The sequence below is a fragment of the Phaseolus vulgaris genome, chromosome 2, assembly GCF_051622355.1.
Source record: "Phaseolus vulgaris cultivar YP4 chromosome 2, ASM5162235v1, whole genome shotgun sequence".
NCBI classification, from domain to species: domain Eukaryota; kingdom Viridiplantae; phylum Streptophyta; class Magnoliopsida; order Fabales; family Fabaceae; genus Phaseolus; species Phaseolus vulgaris.
Window position 1 is genome coordinate 23503570 of NC_143499.1, and position 18618 is coordinate 23522187.

The following is an 18618-nucleotide window of genomic DNA, read 5'->3' on the forward strand; positions in this document are numbered from 1 at the left end:
TATATAAATGAGTTATTGAATATTACGTCTCAAAGACTAAATCATGTTAATATTTGAGAAAATGAAGACAAGTTCTATGAGAGGAGGTGGTAAATCAATTTATGATGTGTTCATTCCAAAACTATAGAAAAGGGAATTTTGAAAAAGGTAAATCATGTCCATAAACATCACTTTATAGTGATCTCAAGATATTTTGGATCCTTGAATAAAAAAGTTTAAGAGTGGTGGAAAGAACCTGTATTAAACTTGTTAGAAGGAACAATCATATTGGTGTATGTGTTATTATTGAGCATGAGAAAGATAAATTGTCTAATATAGTGAAAACTTTGAATTTATAGGGAAGGTTCTTTGAGAATATTCCAGAAGTTACAGAAAGACTTAGAACCACGAGTCATATAAGGAGAAATGTGTGATCGTTGTTGATGTGAAATTTGGTTAAAAGTCTCACTAACTAAAAAAGTTAGACAAGATGATACATCATTCCATCATTCATTTGTATGATAAACTTATGTAGGAATCGGCCAACTAATGTATCAATCTTTCAATACCAAATTGGATATTTACTTTTATAAATGAGTTTACAACTCATTATAAAATTTGTTATACATGTATTTTAACATTGGTACCTTGGTAATGAAAATTTAAATTTACCTAAAATAAAATATTACTTTTCAGTTCATTTGAAACTCATGATTAATATATATTTATGTGATGAAATTTGTATTTCTTGTTTGAGGCTTTTTACATTTATTTTTAGTATGAGTGCATGTTAATCTCCTAGTGAATGTATCCAACCATGCCCATTTATTAGGTCAAGTCAAAGATGTTTTTTATCAACCCAATTCAGTTCGTAATACAATAAAATTGTTGATAAAGTTAACTTGAACTTGGATATTTCTTGTGATCTCCTCCTTCCAAGTAAAACGTGCTCGTGTTTAAGTACCAGTCTGGTCTAAAAGAAGAGATGACTTCTCTTTTATCAACAAAATACATGGTCCAGAAGAGCATTATTTGGTATTGTAATTGTACATGATTACTTCAGAATAGTTAAAATAACACACTATGACAAGGCACCCAAAATGACAATACCATTGAATGTTCTGTTAAATGGTTTTAGGAATGTTCCATATAGGTTTTAAGCTCCCATTCAATCTGAAAATGATTTTCACCTTATCTGTGTTTGCTACACGCCTAATTAACTGATTAATTGTGAAAGTGTCAATTTGGTATGACAATTAAAATAGATACCATATCAATGAAAATATCATGTTTGAAGCTTCAAATCTAGCGAGTTAATGCTATCAAGGCACGTTTTATATTGTTTTTGCCATTTTTACAATCTATTTAACACAACTGAATTTGATCAGATTAGAAATAAAAGAAGAAGCAGCTATAGTAGCAGTATTGTGCCACTAGCCCTTTATGATTACTTGCGAAAATGCTGAGATGCAGCATCCAGCAGTAGCAAGAAAAGATGGAAAACTAAATGTGTGCAAATGAAAATTTCCGACATGATAATAGGATGAGTGAATGGAGACAAAGTGATGGAAAATTTGAGTTAAGAGGAAAAGTGGTCCACATTGTCTATTGGGGAAGGAGCAGGCAAACAAACGTTCACTTGTGTTGGAACTTGCGTTCCCTGATAAACAAGTTTAGCCTAAAACACTTTGGTCTGCTACTAGTCCCCACACCCACATGACTCTGGTTCTCTCTTCCACTGTACTATCTCATGATAAATACCCCTCCACTCTACCCCATTATCCACACTTCCCAAACCCTCTCAGCCAGAAAAAAAAAATTCTAAGGTTGAAGGTGCAAGAACAACATAATGGCCATAAGAAAATCCAATAAACTACCACAAGCTATTGTTCTCAAGCAAATAGTCAAGAGATGCTCAAGTTTTGGTAAGAAGCAGACCTACAATGAAGAGGGTCTTCCTGATGATGTGCCAAAAGGCCATTTTGCGGTCTATGTTGGGGAGAACAGGAGCAGATACATTATCCCAATCTCATGGCTGGCTTATCCCCAGTTTCAAAGTCTGCTCCAAAGAGCTGAGGAAGAGTTTGGTTTCAACCATGACATGGGACTTACCATACCCTGTGATGAAGTTGTATTTGAGTCCTTAACCTCCATGATGAGATAAGAAAGGAGGAACTACACATTTGAAAGGCGGAGGATTGTAGTCATATATCCCTTGTCAAGTGGTGATTTACTAGTTAAAAAGTCCCTTTGCCAAGTGGTGGTTATGACTTGGTCACTACTGTTAACATTTTGTTTTTGGTGTTGTATTGTATATAGTATAGATATATAGATTCATGTCCAAGCATATTTATTCCTTGGCAATGTCATTTGTATCTTTCATGAAGTGGTGATTTAAGTGAAGCAATGTTGTTCATGGGGGGTGTTATCCTGTTAAATATTTTGATATCCTCTTTGTTTTGATTTGCATTTGTCTGCTTGGCAAATTATAGCTTGAAAGAGCTTCTTAATTAAATCCAAAGTTATTGTTTGACATTCAAAACTTTTGATAAGAAAAAGAAGCAAGCTCCAGAAGAAAAAAACTCCTTTGAGAACTGGCCAAGTTAAGCACAAGTTGTGCATTTCACGATTTAGAGGAGCCAGTGCAAATCTTAAAATTACGGGGGTTTTGGTCACTCAAAGGTATCAGGAGGAAAAGGGAATAAGCAAAAGAATGCAAGGGGCATTACCAGAGTTTTGATATTCTTGTTTTAATGTCTTGTCCATTATCTCTTATTGAAAGATGAAAGTCAAGTGGTGTATCAGTAGTTGAAAGTTGGATATGGACAGGATGTTACATAATTCTAAAACTGCAGAGTTTATTAGTATTACGAAAAGCAATATAAAACTGCAATGCACATACCTGCTATTAATCATTCATGATACATATATGTCACATCCCTTTCAGATATGATGCGCTACATTCTCTCTCTCTCTCTCTCTGAATAGAAAGAATTTGATTGACCAAAAGAATAATCACTGCAAATAGGACAAGCAATGAGAGAAGTAGCCAGCAATAACATGGTAAGCCTTGCAAGTTGCATGGAAAAGTTTGCTTAGCCGCCACTAGGCTGTAACTCCTTTCATGCATTGCCATCTTTCTATCTCATCTAACGTCACCCAAAATCCAACTAACCAAAACTGGACGTGCTTAAATTTCTCGTCACAGACCATGATTAAGGTATATATGGCCGTTTGTTTGTGTTTTTCTTTCGTAAAGATCAAAGTATTTTAAAATTGATTAGTTTATTAGATACAGTTTTTACCCTTAAGTTATACAATTATTTCTTACAAAGAAGGCTTTTTCATTTCATATATAATAATATATAGTTTATCCAATCAGAAGGCTAATACGAAGATGGACATTCTCAATAATGTATGTTTCATTTACTCTTACAGCCGACACAAGGGACAAGGACTATACCTGTCCTTACAATTTCAAGTACTGAGATATTTTTCCTTCTAAATTACCTGAAAATTCTAGTACATGCATGGACCCCATATTAGTATCTACTCAGCGTACGTGTAAATTCCATATACTTCATCATAATTGAATTATACAAATGTCTACTTAATCTGTCTGCAACCTTGCACATTTGGTGCACATGGAAATTAGGCCTCATAGTTCATCAAATGGGGTCCCCTCAACAATTAAACACACAGTCCTTTGGTCCTTCCTTGATTAACAAATGACAAAACCTAATTATCTTAAGCCACAGAAATAAATCAGCTTCTTTTCTTTGAATATGCTATGGACAAGTGTGCCACAGAGAGTCACAAGTCGAGTTAATTAGAGGCCAACCTTTATTTCATTCGTTTTAAGCTCAGAGGTTTAAATTAATTAGGTTGCTAGTCACCAAATAATGTCCATCGGATGTCTGCTTATATAGAGGACAAACAATTAGGGGTCAATTAATCACTGTATAATTGTCTTCCCCAGAAAAGTAATTATGACAATAAATGGAATTTGTAGTGATACTCATTTACCCAAAAAGAAAAGGACAAAAAATTAAAATAATAACAACACTTTCCGGTGAGGAAAAAAAGGAAAATATTGACAAGTTAACCACTAAAGTTATCATGTGAAAGTACTGTTGTACAACACAAGAACTCTTCATGAGTCGACTATCTCTCTCTACTGTAGGCTTGATTCAATAATAATTATCAAGGTCAGCACATGAACCCTATGATCTGTTAGATGAACTTTTTCATAATCTTCTAGTAGATATTCACTGTTCCACTCATATGTAAGTTCTTAGTCCAAATTACTTTGATCACCACTGGATACTGATTTTTTATTATTGAAACATGAAGACAGAGATTGGATTAAAGGTTTATCTTGTTTCTGGGTTAGAGTGGTTAAAGCTTGATTAGTAAAGTAAAGTCCCTCCCAAAATCTATAGAAAATGATGAAAGGCAGAAATAATAAATGGAAATGGAAAATTAGAATGATAATATTGAAGTTTGGTGAAGTTTGTGAATTTTAAATTAAGCATCGAAAGGCAGAAGTCCAACAAAATAATAAATGTCAAATATTGACTTGTATGGAGATGTACTTTAAAGACAAGACTTGCTTTTATACGGTGTTTTGGAAATCTAAAACCCTGCTTTCGATTATTTGAAGAAGGACATAAGGTAGGTTCGGTTGCTGAAGAAGTAGTAGGGCAGACATGTCAGGTTCATGAACACAAGTAAAGCCTGCGTTGGCCACGTACCCATTTTTCTGTATTTTCAATGTACTATACGCTCATCAACACAGAGGCTCAACCACTTTAAGAAATTATAAAATTGGTATGTCAAGTATATATGTCTCCCAAAATTCAAACTTCATGTTCAACTATGACATCTATTTGCATGATTTAATGCAGACAAAGTCATGGCTTCCTCTTCTTTGGGTGCTTTTGCTTCCATTCAAACGTGGATTCCAGGTGCATCATAAAACATTGTCCGCCACAGTTTACACCATGGATTTCTATTTTAATTCACCTTCCACGTGAAATGTTTTTCATTTTTCATTCATCATTCACCACAAAAAATGAGTATATATATCTATGCTTGGCTTTTCTTCCTTTTTAAATTTGCTGACTTTTCATTCAAGCTTATCAACACACGTGTTGGGTCCACGTTTTTCATGGATAACCCTTAAAAAAATTCCCAACTTGTTCAAACTTTCTAATAAAAAAATTTCCCAACTTGTTCAACTTCTAGTAAACACTTTCTAATAAAAAAAATTCCCAAGTCATAGCTCCAATCCAATATTATAATAGGTAAAAGAAGAAAGTTTCTACACATGAAATTGACCTTTTGTATAAAGTCATATGTACCAATGTTTAGTCATCTCTACTCTTATTTTTTTCATTTGGAGCAAAATAATACTAATCCATTTTGAGTTGGACCCTCCATCATTAATTATAACTTAACCTATTCCTATGATGGTGGCCACATTTTAGTGTTAAGAATATTGTTAAAAATAATACACAAAAATAATATCCGTCCTCTAAATTTGATTTATGTTCCCTTTTGACCTTTATTTTTATTATTTAGTAAGTAATTTTATTTTTATCTTCAACATTGCTCTCATTATTATTTCATCTTTCGTTTAGGCTTAATTGTAATTTTGTTCTCAATATTTTATCAAATCCATAATTTTGACTTTTAATTTTCCCCCTCACTTTAGTTCATTAATTTTAATTATATGTATATTTGGTTTTTTATTTTTTTTCTATAATTTTGACTCTTTAATTATTCATAATTTTATTCAATTTTCAGTTCAATTATATGTAACTTTTTCTCAATTTGGACATCATGCAGTAGATTAAAGAAAAACACATTGAACTTGCGGCTTTTTAATTTGAAAACAATATTAGGTACATGATTGAGGATGATGACCTTTTTAAAACTGAAAAATTGATCAAAGTTATAATTAAAAATTAAAAGATTAAAATTCTATTAAAAAATAAAATTACGGATAATTAAAAATTAAAGATACAATTGTAAAAAAATTATATAAATTTTAAAAAATATGGAAACCAAAATTTATAATGTTTAAACTCGTTGATTCCGTCCTAATATGTTTTAGTTTTATTAGGTTTATTGTTAGAGGACTGAGAAACATCGACAACTCAGTTATTAATTAGTTAAAAATAGTTTAAAATTATAAATTTTTCTGGATATCAATTCTTAATAAATTACACTCGTAGTTTTGTAACCTTAAGTCAAATTCAATTATTAAAGAAGGTAGAAAGAGCACATTAATCTTTTACTTAATGAATAAATGCATAGTATCAAAGTTGGGTATTTCAGCTTAACTCGAGAGGACTGCGTGTTAAACCTGAGTAAATAGAAATTGAATTTTCTGTTAGGTTTTTTATTTTGTCCTATTTTGTGCTGTCAAAATATATTAATTTTGATATTTTAAAATATATTTAAAATCAATGTATTTTAAAGATATAAAAAATAAATTCACATTAAAAATTTAATAATGCATTTGAACTCAAGTTTTTTTTAATTGCAACACTACAAGAAATAAAGATGGTAGAGTCCCTAAAACGCAACGCAAAGAGCAAAAGAGAGATTTACATGAAGCTAGTGTGGGCTTAGCATCCCAATAAAAATGGAAGCTAATCTTTTGGTGGCTATGCTTTAAAGATGATCTCCTATGGGACACAAATGTACAAGGTAGTGTTGGCTAAGCCTACATAAAAAAAAAAATATTATTTAACTTATAGTGTAGGTTTGGGGAACACTAAAATGGATATAAAATTAAATAATTATTAAGAAGTGAACTTTAAGTCTAACTCAACTTCATAAAATCGGCTTATAAGGTGAGATTTGCACCCGCTTATATTCTATGAAATATCCTAATTTTTAGTCGATGTGGGATCTCCAACACAGACCTCTCACACCGAGGCTACCAACTCGTGTGTGAGATTATATATTATGGGTGATCTGATAACAGATCAATAGCAGATGCCTGATAAGCCCAACAAACAATTGGTAGGATAGGCTCGAAATAGCTTTGATACCATATTAAGAAGTGAACTTTAAGTCTAACTCAACCTTATAAAATCAGCTTATAAGGTGAGTTTTGCACCCGCTGATGACTTTACGGCAAGTGCACCGCGTTGAAAAAAGTAATAATCGTCCCTAAGGACTGATATCAATCCCACAAGGAACAATTGAATATTCAAGTAGAAGATTCGTTAAATATAAAAACAGAATAATAAAAGTTGGTTTGAGGATTGTTATAATGACAAGAATTAACAAGAAAAAAATTCAAAGAGTTGTTGCTCCAATTGGAAAAAATAGGGATAAGGTTTCATCTTTCTCACCCTCATGTATTTTGGATTATCATGTTAACATTAAGTTCTTTAATTGAAGTTGATGCCCGTAGAAAATTCATTTATATTGATTTCTCGCATATAAAATTCTTGAGAATGTTTCCTAAATATCAATTTCTTGCATATTTATAAAAACAACTTAGAATAACGCTTAGATGTTAATAGCAATTAGCATTTCAAGTTTATTTCTAGCACTCAAATATGTTAAGTATTGTTGTTTAGATCAGAACCCTAAAAATACCTCTCGGCTAGATTAAGATTCTCAAACTGTCACAACGGTTTAGAAGTAAAACAACAATACCAATAATCAATCAAGAACAAAATATTAAATATTTAAACATCACCTCAATACATAAGAGTTCAAACAGATTACTCTCAATCTCAAAGGGTAGAATTAACCATGCATACTTCTAGCACCTTCCATTTTCCCAATTGGTTACAATTCACTAAATGGTGTTTTCCTCTCAATCTGGCACACTAGGGTTGTGCATCTAGCCCCCTAATTAACCTAATTTCTTAGGGTTATGCATTGCGCTCATGGGCTTAATGATAAAAACATAAAAATTGCCCAATTAATCGATGCATTCTCGCTGCTGAGTTTGATTTTTTTTTCTCTCTTTTGCGCGTTTTGAGCCTTCCAACTTTCTCCTTTTAGCATATATCATTCTTCTTTAGTCCAAATCTCCATTCTTCCCTAGCAACCTGCAATTAACACCAAATTTGGAAATAAAATGCTCTTATTCAATTAAAGATCATAAAAAATGTAAAAAAGTATAAATTCATAAATTAGGGATTATTTTATATGTAAATTAGCAATTAATACTCATAAGTGCCTATATTTTAATATGAAATATTACGAAAATTAGGCACTTATCATCTACCTTCTTAGATTCAAACAAAGAAGGTGGTTATTTGCCTTAGCCACCCTTATAAACTATTGTGGAGCATCTAAGAAGGTGGCTATGGTAAATAGCCACCCTTGTAGATGGTAATTTTTTTTAGTACATTATGTGTAATGCTAATTCACATCTAAATTAACTTGTTTCAATTATAACCCAGTCAGACAAATACATAAATTCAGATAATCAAATTATATATATATATATATATATATATATTGATAAAAATGTATTACAAACACTAATAACATATATCTTTACATTCCTATCTATCTATCTAAATCCTAAACCCTAAACCCTTAAAATTTAAAACACCACCAACCTTGTGCGTGAAAGCAACGGTGGTGGTGAAGAGTGGTGACAATGGCAGCAGTAGCGGCAGCAGCGACAACGGCGACAGTAGCAGTGGCGGTAGTGGCAGTGACGAAGGAGCAAATGGGGGCACAACGAAAATCCAAAGAACAACATTGAAGGCAATGAAATAGTAGGAATGGTCACCTTCACAACAATGGTAGAAAATAAACAAATAAGAGAAACAAAAAAAAAGTAATGGTGAAAAAGAAGTAGGGAGCTCGAAAGCAACTTACCCAATGGCACGAATAAGACAATGGCTCGAGGAAAATAAAGAAGAAGCACAAAGAAGAAGAGGAAAACGAAGCGCCAAGACAAAGAAAATATGAAAAAGCATAATTGGCGCGCTATAAGTTAGGGTAAGAAAAGACTCTACAAGGGCGGCTATGAGAAAAAGTCACCTCCTTACAACAAAGCGTTTCGTGTAAGAAGACGACTATGAGGTAAAGTCGCTCTCTTAGACGAAACGATTTGTTGTAAGAAGGCAGCTTTACCTCATAGTCGTCTTCTTACACGAAGCGCTTTGTTGTAAGAAGGTGACTTTATCTCATAGCCGCCTTTATAGAGTAATTTAATTTCAAAAATTTCACCACATTTTGAAGGACAACGTCTGGCCGTAAAAGCGCTTTTAATGTAGTGTCGAAAAAAGTGCTTTTTGCACTAGTGCTTGTGTCCTCATTCTCGATGCAGTATCATTCTGAAGCTTATTTTTTGATTGCATCTACTTTGTGTCCCTATTCTAGACGCTAACTTATTGTTATTATTTTAATAATTTTAACTTGCATCCACTTTGTGTCCCCATTCTAGACTCAATATTATTTCGTCACTTAATTTTTTTCATTGCATTTATTTTGTGTCCACATTTTGGACGCTAACTTATTATTATTATTATTATTTTAATAATTTTTAGTGAGAGTTAAAAGTCTCCAATGTAGAAAAAATATTTGACATTTATTTTTGTGTCGAACTTGAGTAGACTTCACCCTTGCTAGTGGCTTCTTTTTTATAGCCCCCGTTTTTTGTTGACAGCTCAAATGGATTTTTCTTGTAGTGCAAAAAGAATATATATATATATATATATATATATATATATATATATATATATATATATGCTCTACATGTTGTTTGCAGAGGGGCAAATATTTGTACCTATAACCACACCTTTATTTTGTAGATTCAACTTAGTCTAGACTTTATTCAAACCTATCCTCCATATGTGTGGCCAGGGGTATAAAAATTGGTCAAGGCATATGTGTGGTATGCTGATTGCATCTTGAGAACATAAGTCGGGGTATAAAAATTGGTCAAGACATATATGTGGTATGCAGATTTCATCTTGAGAACATAATTTGTTTATTCTTTAATTGTTCTTTAGCAACAAAGGTATGACAACCTCTGCGATTTATGGGTAGGTAGGGTTTTTGCCCATCAAAAGAGCTCAAACAAGCACTTGTTTCAATTCGTTATCAATAGAGTAAAGGAAAAAAGAAAAGATATATGAAAATGCATGTGGATAGAGGTGATTTGAGGCATTTGGAATCACATAAACAATATCATTTTTAGAGATAATGTGGCGGATGGAGAGGAAGCTTTTACAGTGATACAAATGAAGGCTTGGTATGGATTAAATATAAATACTCAGATATGTCTTTTTCATATCCGAAATGGTGTCTTCACCCAATTGAATGTTTTAAATCTATAAAGTAATGGTTTTCCTTGCAACTTTTATGTCTTTTGCCAGTTAAGTCCTGGTCACATGGAGAATACAAGTTGTTTGCATTCAGCTTAGACTCATGGGTTTGAAGATTGAACATTTTCCCCCTCTTCTCTAAGAAGAGTTTATTTTTGGAAAAGAATGGAAAGTTGATGTAATATGTTGTGGATCATGGAGTTATGCTTTATAGACACACATATTGTTCTAGTTAAGAATCAAGTGGTTGGGAATGCAGATTTTGTAATGTCACATCTACCTTTGGTTAAGTCTATGGGTGAGAGGGCTTAAAACTTTCGACAGATGATGTAGCTCTTTTTTAGAAAGGGATGTATATGTAATATGTCATTTTATGCTATAGATTTTTTCTATATGGGTTGGAGTACTCCTATTAATTTATTATTTATTGCAGATACAAAAATAAGATTTTAGCATTTGGAGCAACATATATTTTACAAAAATAATCTTATATTTATTTTGTTAAGGTTAATTTTTATATAGTTAAATTAAACATGAATTGGAGAAAAAGTTTTAAATATATATGTTTATAATGAATTGGAGAAAAAGTTTTAAATTCTAAACCAAATTTCAAATTTTTATTTATATAATTTTAAAATTTATTTATGATCATTCATATAATTATTATAATAACAATAGGAGATATAAAAAAAATAGAAATAACGTTCTTTATCAAAAAAAATCATAAATTAATATGTTTCTTTTGAATAATTATTTACAAAATAATTATTACATTTATAAGTATTTTAATTGTTATATTTACTATTCACAGATCAATAATTTAAATATAAAACACTTCCCACTATTTTTTTTAAATGAAGTCCATTAAAATGGTGTTAAGTTGATGGATTAATTTCACTTCAATCTCATGAGTCATGTCTTAAATTAATGCACTAACCCTTTTATCCAATTATAGTACTACTACTACCTTCGTCCCAATTTATCTACGTTATAATATTATATATTAAGAAAATAAATAAATATAGGTCCTCTTTATACAATTTTATAAAAGTCGTCTTACATTCTCAATAAATGCATCAAACAAAGAATGAGGTAGCTGCGGTGGTTGAACATTTGACATACGAGGACAAATTAGAAAAAAAATAAAATTAAAAGAACATCACTTTAGACAAATTAGAAAAAAAATACAATTAAAAGAACATCACTTTGGACAAATTAAAAAGGCAAGAACTGTAGATAAATATGGAAGAAGTAGCATTATTAAAAGGTAACAATCAACTTAATATTTAAGATGACAGGTGAATTGTATTTGGATATAACTATTGTTATCAATACACTAAAAGTTGAACTTAATTTTGTCTACTTAAAATTATAATAGTGTCATAATTTGATTTGACTTTATAAATCTAATTCTTTGTTATAGAACAATTGATATGTTAACTTCAATAATCTCTTTATTAATAATTGTTTCATCATAATTAAATTTGTGACTTTTTATATCAATTATTGAATCAAATATTTATTATGAGTGATTCCAATGGAATAATTGTTGAGAGAAATATAATTGCCATAAGAAGGGGGACGGAGCAAAGACATCTCTTGGCCAGAACCGGACATTGCCCTTTACCATCCCACCACTAGGAGACTGAGAATAGATCCCAGATCCCCAGCCCAGGCCATGCTATCCAGAATGAACTTTTATTTCATCCCACTAGTCACCCAAGTTGCATTAGTTATAGTGTGGTGGACGTCAAACAAATCAAGTTACAATTGAATTATGATATTTGGGTTGTTATGTTTTTTAAGTAGAAATAATTGTTTTATGATTACATATTGTATCTTTTAATCTAGTGGTAAAAGCTCAATCCAACAATTTGATGAGTTGAAAGAAATTTTCGTCAATTGTAGAAGTTTGATGATTTCTTGAGGAAGACAAGGTGTCTTAGATGCAATTATGATAGGTCATTTTGAAAAGAGAAGAAAAATATGTGTTGCGAGTACTTTTTATATAAACGATATTCTTATAAACAACCAATATAAATATAAAATTAAAATACTTAAAGAAAAATCAAAGTATTAATTTGAGATAAAAGATTATGGTTTGCCGAGTACTTATGATGAATATATAAAAGATCAAACTATAAGGATGTTATAATTAATTTAGTATGATTATTTGAATAAGGTGATTCAGAAATTTAGTTTGCTTGAATTTAAACTAATAACTACATCTTTCGACATTACACGAATTGAAAAAATGAGAGAGGCAAAACTATTCCATACATTAATAGAGGAGGGAGCTTTATATATAGGATTATGTTAAAGAGAGCATATTTGGCTCATGTTATTAGTATAGTTACATATTTATAGATTATTTACTCGTGATAGGAAAGTTATTAAGGAATTTGCATATACAAATTATGCAGGAAATGTGAATAAGATAAAGTTATTTTTTGAATACGTGGTTCCATTGTTTAGAATCACAATTTATTGAAAGATAAATTTCTAATTTGGGAAGACTTTATCTATTCCAATAAGGTATATTACACTAAAAAAATAAGTAAAAAAAACTTTATAATTTTCTAAACTCTTCATCATATATTTAATTTAGGTCATCTTCACATTTTTCTGCATTGACTCCAAATCATAAAAACACTTATTTTCATCATGGTTTTTCATTCTTAAATTAAAAATTATTCAACTCTAAACAACATTTCAACTAAAATCTTAATAAAGACTAAGTAAACACATATGAAGAATTATTCTTTGAAGGTATTTTTACAATCCAGGTATTTTTTACAATTCCGACCTCCCCATACTTAAAACATTTATAATTAAGTACAATATTATATCAATATAATTTGATCATTAACAAAATGTATGATAATTTTGGCTCTCACACTGAATAAGATTGTTCTCAAATAATTTCCTTCTAAGATTGTTCGTTAGACCGTCTATTGATATAATTTATTAGATCGTTTAGGAATATTATAGGCTAAATCGTCTATGAATGCATAAATAGTAGATGATATAATGTCTCTACAGTCTTGTTTTACATTAAAGCTCTATATAAAGTCCTCCTATTTGATACTCTCTCTTTTTTGTACATGTTTTTCTTTCTTGATAAAAAGACGATTCAACTCATCTCAGTTTAAGAGAGAACAAGATTAAACTTTATTTAATAACACTTCATATGTACAAGACTCGTGAATTATATTTGATCAAGTTAAATCATTTTCCTGTCACAGTGGACATCAACGACGCAGATTCATTTCAACATCAGTGAAGCGACAGAGATGTGAATTAATCATAATTGAACGCCCTTCGGAAAACTATGAAAGAAGAAATTACAAGCAAAGGTAATAGATAATGATACTTATAAATAAAAGGAATTTCAGATTATCAAAAAAGTCCACAACTAATCAAACATTAAACATGCTATCTAATCAAATAGTAACTATGTCCTGCTAAATAGAAAATTATCTATCGTACAAAAACAAAAAGGTCTCCCTCCTTAGCTTTCATGAAACATGCCTTTTCAAAATCGAACTACCAGCACAGTTCAGCTACACCAGTCTGAAAAACAGTTGAGCAAAACACCTAAAATAGAAATAACTACGGATAGGAAAACTTCACTCCAATACTGGCAAGCAATACTAAATTGATCTATGAAAAAAAATAGGGATAGTTAATGTGTCAAGAAAAAGAGGGAAACTATACTAGAACGTTCCTAGTTCCAACTAGTTGAAATTACCAAATGATTGACAAACAGCAGAGGATTGAATTGATCTTAATAAAATATAAAATACCGCACATTACAAGCTTCATATTAATGGTGGAAATGGTGTTCAAAATAGTAGCCAAAAGTTGAACATAAACTATCAAAGAAACAAAATTTGAAAAATTGTAATTAAGCATATCTCTAACAATCTCCTTAAGTAGTCTTGTCAGCTTTAGAAGCAGTGGCAGCAGCTTGCCCCCTAAGACGACCAGTCCTCCTGGCAGCAATGAGACCAACCTTCTGGCCAGGAGGAGCATCACGCCTGACAGTACTAGCATGCCCAATGTGCTGGTGGTTACCTCCTCCATGAGGATGCTCAACTGGGTTCATAGCCACACCACGCACCTTAGGCCAGCAGTTTCTCTTCACTCTAAACTTGTGGTAAGCATTACCAGCCTTAAGAAGAGGCTTCTCAGTTCTCCCTCCACCTGCAACTTGCCCAATCATTGCCCTACATGCACTCGGCACAATCTTCTTTGAACCAGAAGGAAGCTTGATCCTGCCAACACAGTGCAAACATGCATTCAAACACTTGCACAAAATCCAGTTGAGTCCACTTTACAAAATCCAACTCCACTAAAATCATCAAAACCATAGATATTACATAAACATACAGAATTGTTCATATATCTGCCGGGATTATCAAATCCTAATTTCATATTCAGTATATAACTTGCTTTACAATAAGAACCTGACAGGCCGCTAACCATCTTTGTACCACGTATACAAGAATAAATAAGACAAAATGAATTAGGTTTCTATTATCTAATTTGTGCAAGTTCAATAATATTAACTTCCCTAAAAACTATTTTTTTTAACTTACCCAAAAGCTATAGTTTTCTTTTCGTATTTTCAGTCGATGGAATTCATCCAAACAGGGCCCGTAAGTATATCTCACTTTACTCTCGACATTATTCATCCATAATCCTTAACTAAATACCAAGCTTTCACTTCCCTGATTTTGTACAATATTACAAAATATAATTCACATTAGTTAACAGTGGAAATTAATAAAACACCACCTTTAAGCAACGGAATAGACCCACTTCTCAAAGACAGATTTTGAATCCCAAAAACAAACAAAAAAATCCAAAAACAATAATCCCGAGAGTCCAAATATAAAAGCGCGAGAAGGAACCTAGAGGTGTCATTATCGGGGTTGTGGCTGATAACAATGGCGTAGTCACCGGATGCTCTGGCGAAGACACCGCGATCACCAACGTGGTGTTCAACGTTGCAGATGACAGCACCCTCGGGGATGGATCGGAGGGGCAAGACGTTGCCAACCACGAGAGTGGCCTTCTTGCCGCAGTAGAGGAACTGCCCAGTATATAGACCTTCGGCAGAAACGAAGAGTTCCGTCTGCTTCTTGTAGCGGAAGGGATGGCGGAAAGTGACCTTGGCGAGAGGGGCACCGCGACCGGGGTCGTGGATGATGTCGGTGACCACTCCCTTCAGGTAGCCATTGCGTTCGCCGAAATCGAGGCTGCGGAACCTCGCCGGACCCTTGCGGTGGTGGGTGTGGGACTTGAAAACGGAGCCCGCACCCTTACGCTGTGCGCGAATTACCCTTCCCATTCCGATTCACCTGTGTGTGTGAGTGTTCGCCGCGCCGATGGAAGAAGGATGGATCGGAACCTAGGGTTTTTGGCTTTGCTGATAATATATAGCGGACGCGACGCCGTTTTGTATTTGACGTAAATTGCAACTTAGTAACTTTTAAGATCGAGCCGGGATCACTAGAGCCCAAATGGGCTTTAGAGGAAGACAGTTTCTTCCTGCACCCCTACGTTTTTCTTCCTGCATCCCCACAATGTAATGTAAAGACAAAAATATCCTTATTATTTTTTAAAAATTCCGAAATACACATAAGACCCACACTACTTTTTCTTCTTTCGGACAATGCAATTCGGTAATTTTACAGAATAGGAAATCCGCATTTAATTTTTTGCATTCCGGATTGGGAAATCCATAAATTTTCTGGATTGGTGAATCCGGTAATCTTCCAGATCCATCAATCCGTAATAAAAATTAGACTTTCGGATTCAGCAATCTGAAAATCAACAAGTTGCTTTCGAAACACTCCTTTATTTGAAAAAGAACACGAATCACTTTTGAATTGATGAATCCGTAGCACACTTCCAGATCCCAATATCCGGTAACCTAAAAAACTAATTTTTTTCAAATAAAAGGTGAAGGTCAGTTTTGGGATTTAAAAAATTTGTGCGGGTGCAAGAAGAAAAACGTAGAGTTGCAAGAAGAAGAAGCCTTAGGGGAATAGTGTTGGGTCAACCTATGAATTTAAATAGGCAGTTTCTTCCTGTAGCCCAACATTTTTGTTCCTGCACCCCCACAAGGTTGCGCAAAGACAAAACTGTCCCTATACATTTATTTTTTTGCATTTTGGATTATAAAATCCGGTAAAATTTTGGATTGGCACTTTCGGTAAAATTTCAGATTGGCACGTTCGGTAAGCTCCCAGACTAGTGCTTCCGGTAGTACAAGAATGACAATGTTAATCCAAAATAAAAGAATACAAAACATCCATAATTGAAAAAACCATTATGCATTCGTCAATCCGTAATTCAAAATATGCATTTCGGATTCACAAATCCATAATTGAAAAAAATCATTCTGGATCCACCAATTCGTAATAGAAATTAGGCTTCTGGATTCAGCAATCCACAAATTAACAATTTATGCAAACTTTGCTTTCGGAACACCCCGTCATTTGGAAAGCTACATGATTCACTTCTGGATTGATGAATCCGTAGCACACTCCCAGATCCCAAATTCAAATAACAGGTGAAGGTCAGTTTTGGGATTTATGAAATTCCTGCATCCCTACGTTTTTCTTCCTGCACCCCCAACATTTTAAAAATCCCAAAACTGACCTTGACCTTTTATTTGGAAAAGGGCGTCGTGGTGGAGTGTGCTACGGATTCTTAAATCTGAAAGTGAATCATGTTGTTTTCTAGATGAGAAGGTGTTCTGAAAGCAAACTGTTAATAAATTGTTGATTTTCGGATTGTTGAATCTGGAAGCCTAATTTTTATTATGGATTGATGGATCCGGAAGATTTATGTATTCTCCAATCTGAAAAATTTATGGATTTCCCAATCCAAAAGATTTATGGATTCCCAAATCCGAAAGATTTACGGATTCCCCAATCTAGAAGATGTATGAATTTCCAAATCCAAAATGTAAAAAAAACAAATGTGGATTTCTGATTCTGTAAAATTACTGAACTGCATTGTCTGGAATACTAGATATAAACTATGGAAATGATAATCCGAGACACTACCGACCACTACCAAAAGAAATACTTTCTTGTGCTAAGAGATGGAACAGCGTTGCCGCTGTTTAGAGAGGAATGGAATCCATGTGTGCCGTCTATGGGAAAAAAAGAAAAAGGAGTAGTGTTGGTCTTATGTGCATTTTGGGGTTTTTAAAAAATAATAGGGTTAGGGGTGCAGGAAGAAAAACGTTGAGGTGCAGGAAGAAACTGCCTGTAAATATTTCAAATTTACTTTTCTGTTTTCGTATCTTGAGTTTTAGTTCCAGACGAAGTTTCAGAAAAGTAGAATATGAAATACAATCATTTGAAATTTTAAGTTCTCGAATAAAAACACGAAATTTGTGTTTCATGAATGGCAGTTTCTTCCTGCACCCAACATTTTTCTTCCTGCACCCCACAAGGTTGCGCAAAGACAAAACTGTCCCTCTATAAACTGTACATTTACTTTTTTTTGTATTCCAGATTATGAAATCCGGTAAATTTTTGGATTGGTGCTTCCAGGAAATTTTCGGATTGGTGCATCCGGTAATCTCCTGAATTGATACTTCCGGTAGTACATGAATAATAGTGTCAATTCAAAATAAAAGAATGCAAAACATCCATAATTGAAAAAATCATTTCGGATCTGCCAATTCGTAATTCAAAATATGCATTTTGGATTCAGAAATCCATAATTTAAAAAAATCATTCTGGATCCACCAATCCCTAATAGAAATTAGGCTTTCGGATTCAGCAATCCGGAAATCAATAATTTATGCAAACTTTGCTTCCAGAATACCCCCTTATCCGGAATCCACCATGATTCATTTCCAGATTGATGAATCCATAGCACACTCCTAGATCCCGAAATTGTGGGGTCAGTTTTAGAATTTACAAAATTGTGGGGGGTGCAGGAAGAAACTGCCTTCATGAATTTGTAGTGTCCAAAACAGCCTCCCACCTTCCACTGTGCCCACATTCAAACACCATCAAATATACTAATCAAACATTTCATGTGTTTTTATGATAAAACTTTTGGATTAAGTGATCCAAACAATTTTCAAAATTGTATAATCTCAAATGTAAAAAATTATGTATTACATTTCAAATTATATAATTTAAATTTTATTTTTTTCAATATTATTCAATAATCTAAACTGTATAATGTGAAAAAATTTAACTTATAAGTAGTATATTTTAAAATTAATTTTTTCACTAATTGATGTGGAGTTTAAAAGTTAATTTAGAAAAAAAAATCTGGAAAA

General features: G+C 32.7%; 2 protein-coding genes across 2 annotated transcripts; one reads left to right on the top strand and one right to left on the bottom strand.

Annotated features, from left to right (window-relative positions):
• The first annotated feature begins 1578 nt into the window (after positions 1-1578).
• On the top strand, positions 1579-2393 carry LOC137810972 (protein SMALL AUXIN UP-REGULATED RNA 12). Its single transcript, XM_068612493.2, has one exon. The coding sequence runs from the start codon at positions 1829-1831 to the stop codon at positions 2141-2143; it is 315 nt and encodes a 104-aa protein (XP_068468594.1). The 5' UTR covers positions 1579-1828; the 3' UTR covers positions 2144-2393.
• An 11678-nt stretch (positions 2394-14071) lies between these two features.
• LOC137810977 (large ribosomal subunit protein uL2x) lies at positions 14072-15792 on the bottom strand. The gene is made up of 2 exons (XM_068612498.2): positions 15215-15792; positions 14072-14575 (listed from the first exon to the last, which is right to left on the bottom strand). Exons 1-2 carry the CDS (start codon positions 15652-15654, stop codon positions 14230-14232), a joined length of 786 nt encoding a protein of 261 aa, XP_068468599.1. The 5' UTR covers positions 15655-15792; the 3' UTR covers positions 14072-14229.
• Positions 15793-18618: the final 2826 nt, after the last annotated feature.